Source organism: Ischnura elegans, chromosome 7 (assembly GCF_921293095.1).
Source record: "Ischnura elegans chromosome 7, ioIscEleg1.1, whole genome shotgun sequence".
In the NCBI taxonomy this organism is placed as follows: Eukaryota; Metazoa; Arthropoda; class Insecta; order Odonata; family Coenagrionidae; genus Ischnura; species Ischnura elegans.
Window position 1 is genome coordinate 99,098,081 of NC_060252.1, and position 22,429 is coordinate 99,120,509.

Below are 22,429 nucleotides of genomic sequence, written 5' to 3' on the forward strand. Positions count from 1 at the left end.
AATCTTCTGACACCTTTATTTTAATTATTTTACTATATGATATTTTCTCACTCAGTAAGTTCTTAATATAGCAACTAATGAAAACGTAGGACTTTATAATTACAAAAAACTTTGGTTCTGGGAATCTTAGTTAATGTTTTTTTGTAACACCTTTTATTGAGATACACTTCACGATAGACGCGAGTGTTGTGGGGGCCCCCTTAGCTCGGGTCCCTCAGCAATCGCCCACTAGCTGATCTGGCCAGACCACCCCTGCATTTGACCACTATGGGACATTACACTGTGTTATCCACCATCATGTAGGAATGAGACATTCTTATTGTTAGTTGCTTTAAATTAAACATGCCAAGAACAAGGGTCATCATTTGACGTATTTCTAAGATCAAGTTCTTGAGAACTTGAAATATTTTGTTTCCTTCTATGCTGCACTCGCATGCTTCTATAAAAATTGACTATTTTTTAAGAACTTAATTCCAGGAATATCAGTCATTTTTTTAATTCAATCCTATGCAATTGATGTTCAACTGTAAACATGCACCCTTTATTTTAAAGAAGAAAACATAAATTTCTTTCACAATATCAGCAGGGTTTTCTGAATCATATATTTTTTTACAATAATTATTTGAAATGCATGCAAAAAATTATAAAATCAATTCAATATGAAGACTTCACGAGAGATGTGATTGAAAATGTTGCCAACAATTCACATACATAATAATGGAAGCCATTGAGCAAACCATTCAAGAAACAATGCAGAAGTTAACTCCATAGGGAAATGGTTCCATACTCTTAAGGTTATCGAAAATTAGTCAATACTTTTATTCCTGAGTGGAGACAAATGAAGGGAGTAGAAATTAAAGTTAAGAGGAAACAAACCTGAATAATCCAATAAGCCTCTGGGGTGAAAGTTTGGATTTCATCATGCCTTTGCACACAAAAGCCCAACGTTGGTGTTTGACAGGGGCCATAAGAAATCAAAGATGCATCCAAGTCCCCATACTTTCCCTAAGAAAATAGCAATATAAAAATGAATCCATAAGTATCAATAACAGTATTACGAGTAGGGCTGTGCAAGACTCTTGACCACCCGAGAGTCTCGACGGTCGAGACGAGAATTTCATTTCTCGGCATTATCGGGACAAGACTCTCAGCGCTGCGAGTCTCGTCTGGGTCAAGAGTCTTGACGAGAGTCGAGAAGTCTCGCCTCTTCGAGATTTCTTGACACCCGCCGAGACTCCCAGTTCCCCGAAAGAAATAAAACTATTTCTATTTTAGACATTGAAAATAATTTAACTTACAAGAAAATAAAAAGATTATTTTAAGACATCTTATGTATTTCCAAAACTAAAAATAGTTGTAATATAAGATCAGAATTGACAACTTAAGCATATTTTATAATTTAACTAACCAAAATTGACAGGTAACCATGAACCTTAGTTACCATAAATAAACATTGCAAAAAGATTTTAAAAAATCTATAAAAAGAGACTATGATCTCTTCTTTTTTGTTAATTTACAAGTGAATGTTTCTTTTTTATTATATTAAAATAATAAGAAACATTGATGGACCCCTTAACATGCCCAAGTATCAAAATTATATGCTCAATTTAATTTTCAAGCCCTCCACCGAAAGTCTCGTCCCGACAATCCTGAGAAATGAAATTCTCGTCTCGACCGCCGAGACGAGACTAATTACAAGACAAGATTAACATTAATAAGACAAAGAACAAAAATACTCCTTTAAAGACAAAATTTAACCGAGCCTAGTACATAGTCCAAATAACACATACTATTAATGTTGATTGTTTTTTTTAATTCAGCTATATTCCCAGTGAGAAATGGGTGGTGGAATCCACGTGGAACCCACGTGGAATCCACGTTGACTCGTGGATATATGGTGGTGGTGGATATTGAGTGGTTGGACCCACGTGGAATCCACGTTGATTTCAAGTGGATTTGTGGTGATTAGCATAAAATGTTAAACAGAATTTCTAATTTGTGGAACTTAACTCTCTGGTGACATTGCGTCATTTATCATCCTGAAACCACGCTAGTTATGTGAAAATGTATCGCACATTCTATTTTTATATAATTCGTGGAAAGGCAGCCATGAGAGCACATGAAAATTCGTAGACACATATATAGAAGGTTTGTTTTTATTTTTCCACCAAATTTCCACGTGGGTTCCATGTTGATTCCATGACCAAAAACACATGGTATCCACGTTACATCTCCACGTGGGTTCCACGTGGATTCCACCACCCATTTCTCACTGGGTTTCTAGGGATGAGCAATAAGCCTCATCTCTTTTCATCCATATACACCTATAGAGGATGAAGTTCGCCACGAAAAACTGTTTGGATTAGCCAAAATTCGAACTTGGATCTCATGATTGCCAGTCAGGTATGCTAACCAATTACACCAATCATACACCAAAAAGCTTAATTAATTTAATGAATGTCATTTTGGAGTTAACAATGGGGAACATGCATGAAATTTGTTCATCATGCTAGTAAGTCTCATAGAATAGACAATTTTCTTATGACTCCAAATATAGTATAAGCCAAAACCCTCCTAGTACTCCACAAACATCATTAAATGCTTATTAAAAGTTCTGGAATATTGCTAAAAGTCACAGGACCTAAAACACCTTCTGACGTCATCCCACCGTACACCATTCACTTCGCTAACGGATATTTGAAACCCTTAATTAAAAGAGATCGAAGTAAAAATCATCGTAAAGATTAAACTGTTTAAGCATGATTATAAATGGATTGAATGGATAATGGTAGTTGCAGAGTTTATTATGAATGGCTGACTTAGACATGTATTCCATTTTAATGCCAGTTTACTTCACCATCAGGAGTTAATTCTATTAGCACGAAAGGATACTTTGGCTGCTGACCTCAGCAATGCAAGGTTATGGGGATATTAGAAAAATAAAAATGAGCTTTCAATTGAATAAAGTGAAAATGTCTGGTGACCAGAAGAATTAAAGTTGGAGAAAGTATGTAAAGATCTCCAAAACTAGTTTTTCAATTGACTTGTCAATCGTCTATGGATGAAAGAATAAGTATAAACTTGCAAATGGTCACTCCTAATGTTTGGAATAAAAGAGTGCTATGAGACTAATGTTTGGCACAATAAATGTACTTATGACCATTCATGATTTAAAAAATTACAGCATTAACTTCTAACACGTATATTCCCAATACACATATGAAATAATATAAGATTAATATATACTGCTAAAAGGATTTTTAATGAAGTAGGCAGTGTATTCCATTACCAAGCTCAGTATGCTATTCAAGATAAGGTGTCCACAGCAAAATTGACAATAAGAAGATTAAACAACAAACCTGAAAGAACCTCGTTTGAAATCTGGTGAATGCACAACCAATGCGAAGATCCAATTCTTGCCGAGCATCAACACTTTTAGCTTCATTTTCATTCGGCTTTACAAGGTTGGCCATTGCTGCTTTGATATCCTTCTCAGTAATGGCTGAAAATTTGGCTCTATACACAGTCTGAAATATAAAAAAATAAAAGCCCAAGATTAAAAAAAAAGAAGAGTATCCCTTAAACTTCTTCCCATACATCTGATTTGTACGTAGTCATGGTATTCTACCTCCATATACACGCATTCAAAAAATGCATAGACACAGATTCAAATTTTGAGTCGGTAAAACAAAGAAAGATTTATGTATATAGTGCTTTTCTGGCAAATAGACTGAGTGAAGAGTTCTCCACCTGTACTTCCCGACCATGTAGCAATCTCGAGAACTCTTCAAACAGCAAAACATAGATGCACCATGAATAGACTTCCATAACAGAGTATTCACATAAAAATCAAAGATTCAAACAAGACATTTCCTCTCATAGTAAAAGCAGGAGAGATGAAACCATATTGGAAAATAAATTGGACATGACACTCCAAATGGTACAATGAAATATGAAAAATTTGAAAAATCCTAACTTAAAGAGAGAAATATGTACTTTGTTTACACATTCCATGGATATATGGAATATGTACATTGACATTGCCTATAAACAAATTGATACAGTATGGCAAAGAATATGACACTTCTATCATCAAGTGTTTACCAAATAAAACAAGAACCAAACGAGCTTATTGAATGACTTTTTTGGTCTAAAGTCAAATGTAAAAATTGCTCATTTTTATGGAATTGTCCATGATAAGAACAAAGCATGTGCTGAAATCATATTTACCTCCAACTCTTAAAGTAACTAAAAATATATGGGCTTCATTGCCACAGTCATGGGTTTAATTTTTTGCACAAAACCTTGAATAAAAAATTGATAATAGCGTCACTGATAAAGTTTTCCAAGATCAATGAATTGCTCCATGATGAACGATTCCTATTCGGCTGACTTCTTATCAAATTTTGCAAAGCAAAGAGACTTCATTTTGTACTATCACTCCCAAAGGTATGAGCGAGTAGTACTTTTTGATCTCGAGTCAAGTTGTAAACTACTCGTGAGTATCGAGTCGAATTTGATAAATTCTGGATCTAGCAATATGATAATGCATGCACCGACATATTCTCACTTTTCCAAAACCCATGCAAATTTTCTCTTCTGAATGCTCATCCTGATGTAAAAAGGAAAAGATGACGCGGACCGTTGGTGGCAATTGTGTCAGAATTAGGAGATGAAAGAATATTATCGTGTCTGAAACAGTTCAATAAGCACAATTGAAATGAATAGGGTAGTTTCCTTCATCAAATAAAACGAAAGGCATTGATTGCGATTCGTTACCCACCATTACTGTATTCATAATATACAAATTATTTCGTTTTAGAAATACCGGTTTAGACGAATGGCAATGGTCCATTTTTATCCTCATTTGAAAAGGGCCAGATTGGCGCCCATGCGATGCCACTCCACGTGACGTCACAGGGACCTAGTTTCTATACGAGAAGATAGGAGTTATACGTCGTCTGAGGTTACCAATGCATGCATGAGGCGCAGAGCTCAGGGAAACATGTCTTAATAATCACTTATTAAAACTGGCTAAGGTCGGAAAGTTTTCTTCATTTGATAAGGTATTAATAATCTTATTTAAGCCAAGCGCTACCAGCCAGCAGGGTACTCAGCTACCCGCTAGCAGCCTGCGTCGTATCAGCGCTCAACTCGCCTCAAGGTCACCTCACAGGGCGGCAGCGGGAACCAGAAATACGCCACACGGAGAGAGATTTCCCGGCATTCATACTTACGCGTCTCGTTTTTGCGCGCTTGAAAATTTTCACTTTTCATTTAATCGCGAAAAATAGATATCGTCATTTAAAAATCTAAAAGCATGAAATACGTACTCCAGGAGTAATAATCTTTCGATTTAGGCAATAAAAAAATTATAGGAAACCACCCTATTAAACTCTGGTAATATAAATCCACACTTCAATTTGAATGTGTATCCTAACTACTAAAAAAAGCCCTGAGTAAAGTCATTTGCATAGTCACAATAAATATTATTTACGTAAATGAATCATGTAAGATTAGATACTTCCCAATTCTCATGCCAAAAAACCAATTATTCTACATGTTCAGGCTGTAGCTTTTGACGTCTTCACGTTACAGTATTATGGTATTACTGCCTACCTACACTGAAGATAACTGTCTTTTGGTATGCACACGTTTGTTTCTGGAATTAACAAGTACTTTGAAATAGTATATTATTATTTCTCGGTGAATAATGTGGGCATCCTTTTCTCGGGATTCCCACTGGTTTAATTATCAATAATAGCCAACATCTCAAGCTCCGACTCAGGGCTGCAGACTATCGTCGGAGCCTGAAATGTTCAATATAATGGATACTTTAACTCAGTGGGAATCCCGAGAAGAGCTTACCGATAAGTACCTTCTTGCCAAAGATGCAAGATTTTCTGAAACTGGGAAATTTTTATTAAAATTTATAGTAGCGATATTTTGCACCTCAAATCTCCATGGAATTTAACCCTTTTACAGCCAGCCCATTTCAGGCGGGATGTACGAAGACTGCCAAGGCTATTTTCCGGAATTAGCAACATTTCACATTTAAAAATTTTTCAGCTATGTACTTAATTTTATTTAATAGGCCTAGATTTTTTCCCAATTATTAAGATATATTTATATCTTATAACCATAGATAGATTATGGGGGTTTACAGAAATTACAGCCGTTGAAAAGGCCACAATCACGGAAAAAAGTGAAATAATTTGGGCCGATACATCGGCCCTTGGCAGTTTTCGCTCAACCAGCGAGGGCTGATATACCCGCCCGTTGGCAGTAAAAGACCGTTTAAGTGGTGAAGCGAACTGACAGAGGAACTTAGTTTTGTAGAGCAAAATAAACCATTCTTTAATATAAGACTTGGTGCTTTCCTGTCACACAATGCACCAGGGGATTCACTCTAGACTAAACACCTCACATGGTGGGAATCCCGTGAAGAACTAAACTATTCTTTATCTCCACTTCATTTGATGAACCTTAGAATCTTTTATTCTATAAGTCCAAGATGGAAACTACATGTCATCAAAGGAATAAACAACAATTAACAATGGACGTATGTCATACTGAAATAGATTTTTCAAAGAAATCAACAATTTTTAAGAAAGTAGGGTGAGGCAAAAAATTATCGTATGAGAAAATGTTAGCGCTACTGTGATCCACTCCAAAAATGCCCCCGAATTAGAAGAGTGTTGGCCACCACCGCCGAAGGTATTTGGTGCCCACATTGACTGCTAAGCCAAAGTAATGTTTAAAGCAAGTTGATATTCCAAGGCCTAAGCAATAGAATAATTTATCAACAACACAAATGATATTTATACATGCTTTTCATGATATTGCCCCCTGTCGGCAGATTTCTGAACCTACTACCCTCAACAGCTCTGTAAACGAAACTACTTGACTCGACATTCCTAATGGTACTCGAAGCACTCAAGTCGAGTACCAACTACTCAACTTAAATTTTCAAGTACTCACACATCCTTAATTTTCAAAAAAGTTAAATCGTCGCTCCATATCCATATCTTTGCTATCATTAACTACATTTGACATTCCCCATACAAGACACACATACTATACCCCAATTCAAGGTGAGGACAAGAACGATGAATGCGAAAGAGAAAAACTATGGTTATGTCAAAGGTAAATTACATTAAAAAACTGAGAGGAAAGGTGTACATCAAACCACCCAAGATTACTGAAACATAATGAAGAAGCAGGGGCAATTTCCACAATTTTAAATTTATTGGTACTACCAGTTTCACTTACAGCATCATCAGATACAATATATGAAAGTGTACAACGTCTTAAATTGGCAGGATGGGGGTGGTAAGACGAGAAGGCGGAGGAAGGGGAAGAAAGGAAGGGAAGGGTGTACAATCACAGGTGCTTGGAAAAACCGAGGATGGAGTCAGTGAGGAAGTATGACGAATATACAACTTGCTCCTGCTTCTTCATTATGTCCCGTTTCCACTCCATCTCGCCTGAAACCTCACATTTTATTGCTGAAACACACTATTTGGAAGTTATTGTACTTACCAATGAACTTCCACAACATCCTCTGGCATTATTCCCTTCTCATGCTTAGATAAAATGAATTTATCAAGAAGAATATGCTATTTAAAATACACATTCATGAACAGAAAATGCTTTTATACCAATGATTACAGCTTCCAAAGATTGTTTTAAGTTGGTTGCAACAATATACTTGGGAAAGCTGAACAAAGTTTAGGAGTGAGGAGAGCTTAGGCCCTTCTTCCCAAATACATGCCTGGCGACCACGTTACTCTTTAAACATGCTTTCAACCAATGCTGGTCTCTTCTTTTAATTTCGAATCTTACATTCTGAGCGATATTGGCAGAAAGTGAGCAGGACACAACTATTGAAGACACTGGGAAGTTTAGATAAAGACATGCATAGCAACTAACTAGTACGAAGTGAAACTGGCTTGGTTGGGAGAAGTCATTTTCAATTGCATAATGTCTCACTGAGAATGATTTGAACCTAAATGCATCTTTACCACATGTAAATAGAGGCAATAATTTAAAACTCATTTTAAACTGTTTCGTTTCCATAGAAAGCCAGCAAATGTGAGTTAGAACCAGTCAAATGATACACAGTCAAAATAACAAAAATAAAAAGGAATTTAATACTGTACATCAGCCCTTTGTATATTTCTTTCATAATGCATGCTGAGCCAAAACTTTTTCAATTTATGTGCTGATACAGACCTGCCAATATCATTATATAACCTGAATTGTGTGAAATGACTTTCTTTATTTCATTATTTCTTTACTTATTTTCTGAAGAGTTTAGTTATGAATACTTAGGTGTTTCTACAACTATAAAGAAATAGAAAAGGATAAATGGTGATCATACTTACATCAAGATTGTAAACATCTCTCCGCATGCTTCCCTGGACAGCATTCATAACTTCAAAACAGATGTTTTCTCCTTCTTTATCACAATCGAGCCAAAGAATCAGATAGTCACAACCTTTTGCCTCTTGAGCTAAAAATGCAGGCATTTTTAATTTCGGAGTTGCTTCTTTCTTCTCAGTTGGACAGGAAAATAACTCAACCTATAAGAAAAAAGTTTTGTCTTCAATAAATGCATTCCATGAGTCTTAGGCGTAATTTTACTTAATAATAAAGTAAGAGTAAGGTAATTTTATGAGGAATATTAACACAAAGCAAGCTTAGGTATTCCTGATCCTTTGATATCATCAATTAAAATAAAATGAATTTCTATTGCTACAGAGATAGCTGGATAATTTAATCGGAAGTAAAAAGACCATTATTATCATACATTCAATGTAACGCACAACTAATAAGCTGACTATAATTGACGGATATTTCTACAAGTTAAACATAACGCCAAGAGGCAGACATACAAAGACAACCCAATGAATGAAAATTGACAACATGACCATGCTAACATGAACATAGAGAATGTATAGGCGGCACCACCTTTTGAGTAAAGGTATAATGATATAGTGAAACGTAAACACGATCTACTCACTGGATCAACTCTATCCCAATTGTTGTACTTTCCTATGAAGTCCAAACTCATTACGTGCCCACATACTGATGTCATTCTGAATTGCACAGACTCTCCTCTAAATGTGCCACTCCACTCATGAATCGAGCATGATTGATTGAAACCTTAAATAGAGATCAATACACTCAATTAAATAAAAATGTAAATAAATGCAGGAATAATAGTTTTAACGTCTACGAAGTAGAGCTCCTAAATACCTTTACGTGTATGGCATTTGTTGTTACTCAAAATATTGGCTAAAGAAGCCGCTAACGACGGCTTTTCGGCCACCATCAATGCCACTTTCATCTTGTAAGAATTTTTCCAAAAATGTTAAGAAACTGCGTTAAATTCCATTAAAATATAATAGCACCTTTTCAAAGGTGCTATAAACAGGTTACCACGCATGTGCACATTCAGCTATTTCTTATTTTGGTACTTACGTCCTGCCACCTATCGGTAAAATTGAAAAACTTCTTCCGAATTACCCGCCGAGTTATTTATGAATGCCTTTAAAAAGAGGGCACGATAATGATCGAAGATATCTTCCAGTCTCGAATTCTAGAGATTCTCAAAATTACTTTACACATTCAAAGTGAGTTATTAAAATGACCGGAGGGCTTCTCCTGTTTTTAAAGGGCTACATCATTCTTGAAAATTGGTTACAGTCAAGGAAAAAATGCATGAAGCAGATGGTGTAAAAATCTTATGAAAATGTATCTTTCGTCAAGCGACCCACTTCAAGTAAAACCAAAGGGAAGTCATGTCCTCGGAAAAAAAAACTTGAGATCGCCGTAAGAATGCGCGAAGAAAAAATTAGGGCCCAGAGAAAGGTTGTACTGCTTGTTCAACAGAAGGGGAAGGTATGGGCCATCTTCTGTTAATTGAAATGTCTAATACAGGGAAGTAATCGCCAATTATAATAAATTCCAATTCGTCTTTTCAATACCATTTTTTAACTCTATCAGTTTACTATCATTACTTTGGCATTATTTTTTTCTTTTATATATAAATTTTCACTCTGAAATTGAAATGAGTCAGATCATCATTTGCCCATGGTATGGATTTTTAAATTTTCTTAACTATGGTGCACAATTGACAACCGAGCGAAGACGCGACTGGGAGGTAGGGATGTGATTTTTTTGGAGCAACGATCTATGACGTCACCCTGGAGATGCTGGTGACGTGGAATGAGGAGAACATAGACGCCAGGCGAAATGGCTCTCCCGTTGGCGTCTGCTCCAATGGGTCTAGCGCACCACCCCATTCCCCCTCATCGGCGAATCTTTTCCTTACCTCTTCTTAGCTCATAAAAACCATCATTCCAGAACCCAATTCTTACATTTCTAACCCAATCCTTCCTTTCGGAATCAAAAATTCTCCTCCTCCTACTTCAATCCCTTCTTATACATAGAACTTTGCGCTTTCTCCTCCACCGGGTCCACTATACTCCCCCCTCCCGTCGCGTAACCCCCTTAAGCCCCCCCTCTGATTCTAACTCCACGCAAGAGACTCACTCACACACACCCAGTTAAAATCCACATTTCGCCGCGTCGACCGGCAGGTAGCTCCCCGATCGCGCGCGCGCTCTCCTCCCTGCTCTCAACAGGCAGTGGAGTGAACGAGGGAGAGAGAAATACAGATAGAGAGAGAGGGAGAGAGAGAAAAGACGACCGACGGTAGAGGAGGCAGCTTCGGGTCAGTCAGTCGCGAGTCAGCTTGCGCCGGGGTCGCCCGACGGTGAGAGATAGAGGGAGACCTGTTTTTTTCCCCTCTCCTATCTAACTCCCTCCTGCTCTATTTCCCTCTTCGCACCGTTCATCCCTTTTTTTTCCTTTCGCGGCCACCAAAATTCCCTTGGCGACGGCGGCGACCGATTGTTTTGACGTTCTCCCGTGCGGTGATCACGCGTTCCTTTTTTTTAATTGCGTGCGCGCCCCGGTCGCCCACTGTTTTGATTGTCGGTTAATCGGTCACCAAGGTGACGGCGTGGATTTTTATTGTTTTCTCCGAAATCCGCGTCTTGATGATCGTGTGCTCCCCCATCCAGCGTGGAATTCCACCCTACATCAACCGATTCCTCCACGTGTGAATATTTTCGAATTACAAGTGAGGTGGAAGGGAAAGAGATATATGCACACCAGAGTGGTTTGCGTGTTTTATTTATATTTTTTTATTAAGTGGAGTGCTCCCCTCATATTTTTGGTGTCGATTGTTGATGTTATTACCTCACTGCTTGCGCGTTCGTTCCTTCCGTGCTGATTGAAAAAAAAAGAAACGCGCCCCTTCATTCCCCCCGCCTCCTGCCCCTCCCCAACGACAACTCCTCTTCTTAATCTGGTTGGCAAGAGAAGAGAAAGTGCTTCAAGCCTTTTACTGGAGCTCCCTTTCTGCATTCGGCGCGGCCTGCGAGCTCTCGACTCGCCACACCGCCGTCGTCAGGAAAACGTTGATTTCTAGGCCGCGAGCGCGCGCGGTCGGGAAAAGTTTTTCGGTTTCATTCCGCCGCCCACCAAACATACGTTCGCATACTTGAGCCATACACTCATCCTCTCCCGACAAAGACACTCCCTCGCTCTCTTACAGATTGGAAACAGATTGAAGAGCGAGACAAACTCATATAATTTTCTCACCACCCCTCCCCAGTGACCCACTCTGATTTTGATTCATTTCCATTCCTCACCACCCCCTTTGACAACTCACTGAGTTTTCACACAGTGCCGCTGTGACTAACACCTGATCACCCAAGCATCGTTTACGTTGAGAATTCGTGTGGGGAAACGTAAAATATCGTTCCGTGTGTTGATAACTCCACGTTCCCAACACGCTCTCGTCTGCCCTCTCATCAGAAAAGTGTTTGTTGCCAGTGTGAAGTGCCACAGGGGTGCACCCATTCCAGAGTTTTTTTTTTCTTAAACCAAATCTTCGTGTGATCACCAGCAGCTTGTGTGATATATTTGAAGATATAGAAGGAGAAGAAAAAAGGTGTTGAAGTTTTCTTTTAACGGTTTCTCGGCGCATTGAATAGCGACAAGTTTCCTCGACCTTCTGGAGCCGTTCGCTTGGGTCCCTCGGCCCTCACCATGAGGAGGAAGAGGAGGGGAAGGTCCCCCCAGCCACGCCCCTCCGAGGACCCCCGCCTCCCGCCTCCGATGGCCCCACGGGGCCTCGCGGCCCTCGCCGTCTTCGCCGCGGCGCTATGCTGGGCCGCCGCCGGCGCTTCGGCCGCCGAGTCGGGCGGGATCGGCGGCGGCATCGGAGGCGTCGGCGGGGTTCTTGCCTGTCCGTCACCCTGCCGGTGTCGTCCCGAGGCGAGGGAGGTGAGCTGCCGCGGAGCAAACCTGGCCCACGTCCCAGCCGAGTGGTCGGACCAGCTGAGTGCTTTCGCTAAACTGTGAGTTCATCAAAGGGAAATTTTTTGTCGCGATTCTTGGTTGAAGCTTTCGAAGGCTTGACGCATGTCCGCACGCGAGAAATCATAACAAATCTGAAATTCGTGAGCAGGGGTGGTCTGGGGTCTTTGGGGGCCCTCGGCTAGGCCTCATGATGACCCTCCTTTCCGGGGGACGCGGGGGTCCTAGCCCGGAAAGGTTTACGATATTGGAAAATGGATTCCGACGCTATTCTGACTCTCAAAAAGCATACAAAATTTAAAGAATGCAATTTCGTAAGGAAAATACAATGAAAGGTGAGAAATTCACAGCTAATGAATTTTAATTATGCATCATGGTTCAAAGATCTATTTAGTGAAAAAGTTCCTTGAAACTGCACTGAAATCTAAAAAAAACTCTAAAATAACCCTTTTTAACAGCATAGGGTTCTATTTTCTATTCTAGCAACTTTATTTTATTTATTTTTCATATGATCTCTCACGCTTACAATTAATATATTTCAAATAAAGCAACTATTGAAGACGAATTACTATTTTCTAATTACAAAATATTTTGTTTCAAGTAATCTGAGTCTTTTTTATTACTCCTTTCACACACGCTTCTCGATAGACGCGAGCGTTATGGGGGGCACCCGAAGCTCGGGGCCCTCGCCAATCGCTGACCAGCCGACTTGCCGCCAGACCGCCCCTGTTCGTGAGACTAGACTGTTATATATTTTTTTCAAGTAACATCCGAAATAGGCTATTTGATGGTTTTTACGTCACGCATTTGTTAATATTTATTTTTACTACGCGTAGTCGTTAGTGAATTATATCCCAGGGAGAAGATTGAGAAAACGAAAATATTGTCAGGTGGCTGTGAGGAGAATTCAAGGAGAGAAACAAAAAAACGTTTTATACCATGCTAATTAGATATATTCCACTTACTTAAGCTAGTACAGGCAAAGGTTACCCAAATAATTTTGAACAGATATGATTTAAATGAGACATGATGTAGAGTACAGAGATAGTTCTTTGAATAATATTAAAAACGTCCACCACATCAATCCACATATCATACAAGATAATAGAACATAAATGTTTCTGTTTGTTAAGAATAAATAAGTTTTTTGGCTATGTTTTTGGGATATGTTTCTGACTGCCACAGGGGACATCATCGTAGAACTTAGCTGTATTTCCTAGTACTCCTGCTTAAACAATACAACTATAGAGTTAGTTTACCGAGAAGTTTCATACAGTGATATTTTCCCGCTCACATTAAAGGGCATAGAAATTAGGCCGCGATGAAAACATTCCCGGGGCATGCCTTAATATCCTCTTCAGTTTAGCGCCGAAGGTGTCCGAACAACCCCCGCCACTTATCTATTAAGATGGATTGTCGGGAGGCATGTGGATGCACTGTCACTCTCAAAAGTCGGTTCACAAAGCAGGCGAGTCGTCCCTGTATTAATTTTCCGAGATTGGTCCTCGCGTACTGCTTGTGCGTTCCATGCCGGCCGTGAGTCAACTGAAAAGCCGGATCAACTCGATAGTTTTCTTTGCGCCAAGAGGCTAAAATATGATATCAGCAATGGAAAATCCTCGTCCAAATTCGAAGAAAAACGAGAAGCATTCAGTAGGTAACATTCCCACCCATTTGTCATTATTTTGAGGCGAACAATTCGTTTAAAAGTTTGCCATCATTTACAAGTTATAAAGGCCTGTTTACACAGTACATTAACACGTATGTGTTAATGTCTAAATGTATGAACGCGAGAATGAACGCCAAAATGCACCGTGTGACCACCCAACTTGTGCGAATGCATGCACAGAAAATAGAACCTGTTCTAATTTGGTTCATGCATTCGTACATGCTCCGTTCCGGTCCACAAAATTCATTCACGCAAACGTAAATTAACTCGTACGTGTTAATGTATCGCGTAAACAGGCCTTAAGACTTTGTAATGCAGACCTTTATCAACAATTGCTTGTGTCTCAAATTGAAAAAAATACCTTAACATGTTTTCAGGCCAAACTTTTTAATATTGAGATATTGGCTAGTGTTAATAAAGGTTGACTCAAGACATACCGCAAATTAAATTAAAATGATTAATCATATTTTAGAGAGTAATTAGTCAAGGTAGAGAAAATAATAGAACTGGTTGAGCGGGAGAGATGAATCCTCTTGGTACAGTTTGGAGTTCAGCATTGCTCAAGGAAGAGAGCAAATGTAGCTTTTCCCTTTCGTCCTAAGGTCGCTAGAAGACCGACTTTTAAAATATTAAAACAAATAATATTTGCAGTGCATGAGCAGGAGTTTTTTTAGGTTACGATTTCATGTTTAGGTGGCGACAAATACCTAAGCATTTTACAATAATAGCAACTGAAATTTCATCTATCTTTAAGAATGAAAGAGTTGCCTAAATACAATTAGTACCTTGAAATTTGCCTTTTTCTCCCACCCTGCAAGTAGGAGGTAAAAATATGTATTTAAGAAGCAGAAAGGTGATTATTTTGTCTGACTGAAAAGGCCGCAACAATGATTTGAATGAGAAAACAGGCAAAACTTCCTCTCAGATATCGCATAAGAATTTTTTAGAAACGCAGTTTTATAGTGCATATTACTTATAATATGATTGTTATATATTTGCTCAGTGAAAGAAGTTCTGAAATATGCAATGGGCAGCGTGGAAAGCGACAGCTTTTTTGATCAAAGTACGCCTTACTATCTTACTACTACTACTTTTATTAATAATATCTATGTGATTTTCTAAAACATGAAATACTGGACTTGAATTTACAATAGAAGGAAAAAATTTCCAAATTGCGAGTTAACTAGAAAAACATTATTTGCGTATTTGTCGATATGCGTGGACCGTATGGTATCTGGAGGAGGCGACCGACAGCTGAGGTCTTTGCGCCATGAGGGAAGGGTAGGTAAGGAAGGGTGGAGAAAAACCCGGCGTTGGCATCAGCCTGCTCTTAATGAAAGGCGTCAAGGGGACCACGGCTTAACGCCCCATCCGACAGACGGAGTGTTGCGCTTGAAATGTCCTCCACACAACATTTAAGCAGGGATCGGGCAGTCTCTGAAAATTCTGCCGCCGGGAATTGAACGCGGGTCCACCGGGTGGGAAGCCAACACTCTAGCCACCACACCAACCCGATCCCCGCGTGGACCGCATGTTAAAATTAGGACTAAGAGGGTATCGGATTGGTGTGGTGGCTAGAGTGCTGGCTTCCCACTCAGATGGTCAAGGTTCAAATCCCGGCGGTGGCAGATATTTTTCAGAGGATCCCTGCTTCAGTGCCTCGTGGAGGGCACTTCAAGAGTAACTCTCCGTCCGTCGGAGGGGACGTTAATCATTGGTCCCCTTGGAGCCTTTTGTTGGAAGAAGGCTAATTCCGACGCTGGGTTTCTCTCTACCCTTCCCTCCCTGCCCTAATGCCTCGTTCACATTACGATTTTCGGAGCGATCTTCTTAACGATAGTTGGCCGAACTAGCCGTGTGAATGCATGTCCTGGCAATAGTTCACGTAGTTCCACTTTACGATGGGTAGGCGCTGGGAGACCGGAAAAGGAAGCGACAAGAGAAAGACGAAAAGCTCGTGAAGCTCTCTTCGCTCCATTTTTTTCATGGATTTGTCCTAGGAAGGAAGAATATGGGCGGAAGAAAAATCATTCGATAAATACACGTTGAACACAGTAATATCTTATCCCTGCATTACTCAACAGCTTTGCTAACCAGGGGCGCAACCAGAAATTAAGGCTGGGGGGGGGGGGGGTTTAGGTGCACTAATACCGGGGTGTGTGGTGGTATGGAATACCCAAATCATACTTATATGGAAATATACTTTATGCGACTCATACATACATATAAATATGGAAATCATACTTTATGCGACACATACATACATACAAATATGGAAATCATACTTTATGCGACACATATATTTTGCACTTGGAATATTTTAAGCTATTGAGATCGATTTATCGCATTTCAATGCGCGTCTTCCTCGGTAAGGGCGTCGAAAAGTCAACCTTTGTGACGGAGGACTATGTTCTTCTCCTGCTTTTCGTAAAGTTGCAAAGTTGAGCTTAAGCCTGAATCACAAGACTTTTTTTGTCCCTCATTGTCAGAGTGATAGCTCAACTGATAGGTTTTCAGGGGCCAATAATTGTTCGCTCCACCAATCATTTTCGGAATCACATGTTCGTTTCGCCGTCCTTTTCCATCGTTTATTCAGTCATTTTGCGTATTCACATCTGTCGTTCTGACAATCGCTGGAACAATCGTAATGTGAATGAGGCATTGAGAATCGTTCAATTAAAAGGCAAGCGTGGCGTGATAACCGCTGCAAGCGACTGTGCGTTCTGATTGCCTGTAAAGGCCGTTTTACACGGAGCACGGCATTGCGCAGGTTAAAGCTGCATTTATTTCTAAAATGGCGTGGAATTGCGCTAATGGATGAACGAAATTAGAACAGGGGCTATTTGCCGTCTCGCATCCACGCATTCTCGCATATGTTCTAGCAATTCACGGCTTTGCACGATACAATTTTGATTGCGCCTTCGCACGTACGTCAGGTTACGCAATTCCGTGTACCGTGTAAAACGGCCTTAAGACGGTACAACACCGTTGGTTTCAGCGACGGAGAAAGGGATCGAGTGATGGAAAAAGGGATCGGAATTTCATCCCTGAAGTCATGGCGGAAAATTGCGTGAAACAGTCATTTTTCCGCTACCTTTGAAGCGTATGCTGGATTTATCGTTCGGACAAAAAGGGAAAAGTATCAGGAGTCAAAGCATGAAGAAATGGCTTGGCGCGCAAAGGTTTGCATCTAACGAGGAGAACATCGCCCAAAAATGATTATTTTTATGATATTCCGAAATAATTCTTTTTTCACGGTTTAAAGTCCCTGAAAAATTAAAGAGCTGTTGAAAAAATACCAAAAAACCGACGCAAAATTTTACTTTTTTTGTTTTAATATCGATACCTTTTTCTGAAGAGTTAATGTGCGACCCTCGTGATCTATCAACTAATAAAACGTTTCCGCACGTATAATATCCATATCGCTTGAAATACAGATAAAAACGAAATCCTTGTTTTACTTTAACAAGACCACCCGCGTTCATGGCAGTAATTATCGACTAAAAGCGAAGAATTTGCATGAAAATGTCTGTGAGTGGTAATAAGTTTGTGAGCAAAGGTACTGCATTATACTTTTTGGCGAAGGTAGAGGTAGTTTAATGAACGGAATTGCCGTATTCATTATTTTTCACTGGAAGAAAAATATGATCGTACGATTTACGCTGTATGAAGGTGCATCATAGGTCACCAGCGTCTGCCTTAGGAATGGGTGCCTTTCATTGCATGTTGGTGAACGCTAGAGTTACCGCTCATTCAGACTTTTTTCAGAGGTATTTTTTTAAGTAAGAGGAAGCAAACAAACTGCCTTTATTCGTAGCGTATTATTCGCTGGAAACTTAAAATTTTACCATCTTGAAATTTTCACGGCACCTTAAAAAAATTAGGTCCATATCAAAATTTGTCTGCATTTCAAATGCGAGAATTTGTCTTCAGTATTTCCTCCGATTTAATATTATATTTGCGGTGCAGGCAAACATTGAATAAGGGAAACTCAATGTACCTACTAAATGTCAAGATGTTATCGCTTGTATAAAAGGAGAATTAAGTCATTAAAAGACGAAATGCGTTCTCTGCGTGATGCGACCTCTTAAAAAATCACTAAAAAGCAAGTTTCTCTCGCGAATTTCGGATTCAGTTCGAATTCGAATAACATACGATCTTTCGCTTCCGTCGCTTTTTTTTAACGACAGCTGTTCGCCCGGTTTCTCGAAATCTCGTCCCTCCAATTCTGAGTTTCGAGTCGTGGTGAAATCCCATCTGAAATTCCACCATTTAACCGCTGCCGTTATCAACCAAACACCCGCGCTTACTCATCCTATCGCATATAAAGAAATATAACTACATCGACATTCTACCCCGCAAGCCGCCTCAATAGGAGTATTAGGATACCAGCCGTTTACAAATAAAAACTCTAACGATCAAAACCTCAGCCTATCATTTATTAAGGCCTTTATTGCTCGCGGAATAAACGAATTCCCATACCTATCCTTTCAGCAAAATATTTCTCTTAACCCATTATAACTCAATGTTGCTTCTAAGCAACATCAAAAATGTTTATAGTATATGCTCTGTTTAGGAAATATCTAAACTACGCATTATTTTGTGTAGTTAATTGTAATGAAGAAATATTCAGCTGCCACGATAATTATGATTGACTGAAAAATTTTCAAGTTTTCATAATGAAAAATCTTGAAATTTGAATTCTCCCAAAAGTAGCTCTGCCTTAGAAAGAGTTAATTTATCGTTTCTGTCAGACCCGGAAATATAGCGGGGTTCTAATATGATGTTCTCCATGTCGCTCTGAAACTTATCTATTCTCACTTGCTGAAGCAATATAAGCTTAGCGCGCAGCCTCCAAGTCTCCAGCGGCTCCCAGCCTAATTCGCTTAGCATCTGTGTTACGCCTTCTGTACGCCCGTAGAAGTTTTTGACGAATAGCGCAGTTTTCCTATGTATTTAATTAAGTCCACAGATTGTCTTTCTGCGCCAGACTCCATATGCTCTCTGCATATTCAAGATGTGGCTGGGCGAGCGCGAAATATCAGCTTCTTTTTACTTTTTCATCCTAAAATCTTTCCACAACACACTTGACGAATCTTGCTTGAGAATCACGATCGATTGCAATCTAAAGACTGGAATACTGCTGCCTTATATTTATGTCACACGCCTATTCCTTCACTTCTCTATAGTCTTTCCTCCAAGTACCCTTATTTTCGTAGCCAGGATGGGGTCCGGCCACCCCCCGAAATATAAAAACACAATTATTGTCCTTCATAAAAGAAAACAAAATATTGAAAAATCTGGAATTTACATAAAGTTTCTTTTAAAAATTAAGTTCTTTCGATTATAAAAGTGTTAAAATTAGTTTAAAACCCATTAATTAGTGCCCGGTTTTTCAAAAAATTTACCCCCTGGTTTTGGACCCCCCCCCAAACGAAATTACTGGCTACGCCACTGCCCAAGTACCTGTCTTATTCTTATAATTTTATATTTTCTATGACCAAATGCAACATCGATCGTAATTGCCCTGTTTTCTCGCAAGGATTTTTCGTTACTTTTCAACGGATACAGTAAATATGTTGTAAGAGGACTCCCAAAGTGGCTGCGCTGTATCAAAAGCAGGTGTCAATATTGAAGCTTTATTATTACCCTGGGAAATGAAAAAAGCAAATAAAACACTTTTAATTTGATTTTTATTCAAATCCATTTATTTTTCCTCCTTTTTGAGGATAAAATTCAATGAAAGTTAAATTCTCAACCGAAATAAAAGGCATGAAAACAATCTCTATTGCTCTAGTCAGCCAATCAGACCCATCACTTGCTTTCAGAATTTGCCATTTTAAACATGTTCTCATTAGGGAATCCAAAAACTCTTGTATATTATGTTCACCCTGAGGTTCAACCGGTGCCATAGTGTGGAAACTTTTCTCGTGGTAGGTTCATAAGGAGAGGGGGTACATTTAGGCGCGAAGATGACCACGCATTCCACCTTGTCTTTGAAAATACTTAGTAGCCGTTTGAACCCCTTAATTCAGTGGCGTAGCCACGGAGGAGGTCCGGGGGTCCGCCCCCCCCCCGAAATTAAAAACGCAATTACTTTCCGTCATTAAAGAAAACAGCATATTGAAAAATCTTCGAAAATTCGAAATATTTCTTTAACAAATGAAGTTTTTTGTTTATAAAAATTGTTAAAATTATTTTAAAAACCTCTTCTTTTACCCTGTTTTTCAAAACTTTTCCTCCTGATTTTTGACCCCCCCGAGCGAGATTCCTGGCTATCCCACTGCCTTAAATCACCTAATCTTTAAATAAGATTATTGTGGGTTTAAATTATGCACAGATTCAGGTAAAATATGTGACAGGTAACAAACGCGAGCATCCGGATTTCTTGCAATAAATCCGTGTCGTTAATTTTGGGTCAGGCTGGAACAAAAGTTCCTGCATGGGGTCACGGGGTCACCGGGTCTTGTCCCCTTTTCCCCTTCACGGAAACGTCAATCTATCCGAGTTTTTATTTAAATTAATTTTTACCGTAAAAATTTTTATCTACGTGCCACAATCATCAATACCTTTTATATATGTATACATACATGTGCGATAACCATAATTTTTACATCACCATCATCATCGTTATAAGCCATCAATCGTACGATTGGTTTGAAATAAACTCTCAATTCCGCTCTCCTATCTACTGGCCCTTTTATAGAGACGTATTTATCATCGTTAGCACCCATAATAACTTGTGCCATGTAAATTTATCCGGGGCCGTACCATGCCCTTCTTCCCGCCTTCCTTTCCTCCTGCGAAGGCCTTCATCTGGTCATATGTCTCATAATGTGGCCATTTGAATTTCCCCGTTTAATATGGAGGCATTCGAGATGTGGGTATGGAGAAGAATGGAGAAGGTGAAATGGACGGAGAGGCAAAGGATCGACGAAGTGCTGGACATGGTGGGTGAGGAGAGGCAGCTTTTAGATGAGATACGGAGGAGACGGAATGTATGGAATGAGCGAATACTTAGCGGTGAGGGGATGTTGAAAATGGTGTTAGAGGGTAGAATGTTAGGGAAATGAGGGAGGGGACGGAAAAGAATAGGATTTTTAGATAGATTGAAAGAGATTATGCCTTACCTACAGCGAATTGAAGAAGGCAGCGCTGGAAGGAAAGGGTGGCTCCCAAATCACATCTTTAGTACTCCATGGAATCCTACCTTAATCGGTAGAATACTGTAATAATAATACTAATACTTAGGGGTTTTAAAATCTTCTCCTTTCTCTCAGTATTCTTATTATTAGCTCACTACGTACTTGGTCCATCCATTTTATCTTCATCATTCTTCGGTAGCACCACTCTTATAATGCTTACCCTCTTGACTACTCTCCACCTGTCAACGTCAAAGGCTCGCTCCCATAGGGAAACATGCTCCATTTGTAGCATTTGACTATTTCCTTGCTTCTATAATTGTATTTTCTGCTCTATGTAGATTCTACTTTTTGTAGAATGCCCCCTTCATCTATGCCACGCAACACTCTATTTCATTCTTATTTTGATGGTTAATCGGATTCCTAAAGGGGTGGTTTACCATAATTATTTATTGCCTAAATCGAAAGATTATTGCTCCTGGAGTACGTATTTCACACTTTTAGATTTTTAAAAGACGATTTCTATTTTTCGTGATTAAATGAAAAGTGAAAATTTTCAAGCGCGCGAAAACGCTACGGCTAAGTATGAATGCTGGGAAAACCCCGTTTGACGTCATTCTGGTTCCAACCGTCGCCGTGTGAGGTGACCTTGGAGTGAGGCTTTAAGCGCCGATACTATGCAGGCTGCTATAGAGCGTTCCACATTTAGTTGACAGTATGGGCTCTTATGGAGAATCGTTTCCCATGTTAATCTCCATAAGGCCAGGAGCGCGGTGTTGTCAACAACAGCACGAAAATTAAAGTTGCGTTATGCACTAATTAAAAATTTTATTCTAATGTAGAAAAAGGTGCTGCATTCATTGGCGCCAATAGTTTTTCGATAAAAATTATAACAAAAGCTATAAAAAACATTTCCGTAAATTTCCGTCAGAAACGTGTATTTTTTTACTTTATCTTCTTCTCGCAATTTCTGCCTGACCGTTGTCTGTATTGAATTGAATTTTTTTGCAAAAATTTCTTCACACTATTTTCTGCTTGAAGATCTTCACCAATTGTACAAATATTGAGTTTTAATGTTGTTATGCCGACGTAACACACTTTAGGACAAGAAAATTTTGATTTTTGCAAGGTAAAAAGTAGTCGCTTACTAACTTACGTTTCTTACGTCAAAGGACCCTATATGCTGCGTACCAAATGTGAAGAACACTACAAGGTTATTTTT

The 22,429-nt window shown here is 39.3% G+C and overlaps 1 protein-coding gene across 1 annotated transcript in view; it reads right to left on the minus strand.

Annotated features, from left to right (window-relative positions):
- The window catches only part of LOC124162306 (DNA topoisomerase 3-beta-1), a 31,562-nt gene extending 22,106 nt beyond the window's left edge, over positions 1-9,456 (minus strand). Inside the window, exons 1-5 of the mRNA XM_046538794.1 lie at positions 9,262-9,456; positions 9,026-9,168; positions 8,388-8,585; positions 3,360-3,527; positions 877-1,005 (exon numbers count right to left, since the gene is read on the minus strand). Coding sequence (XP_046394750.1) covers positions 877-1,005; positions 3,360-3,527; positions 8,388-8,585; positions 9,026-9,168; positions 9,262-9,352 — 729 coding nt within the window. The 5' untranslated portion in view covers positions 9,353-9,456. The remainder of the gene's footprint in view (positions 1-876; positions 1,006-3,359; positions 3,528-8,387; positions 8,586-9,025; positions 9,169-9,261) is intronic.
- Positions 9,457-22,429: the final 12,973 nt, after the last annotated feature.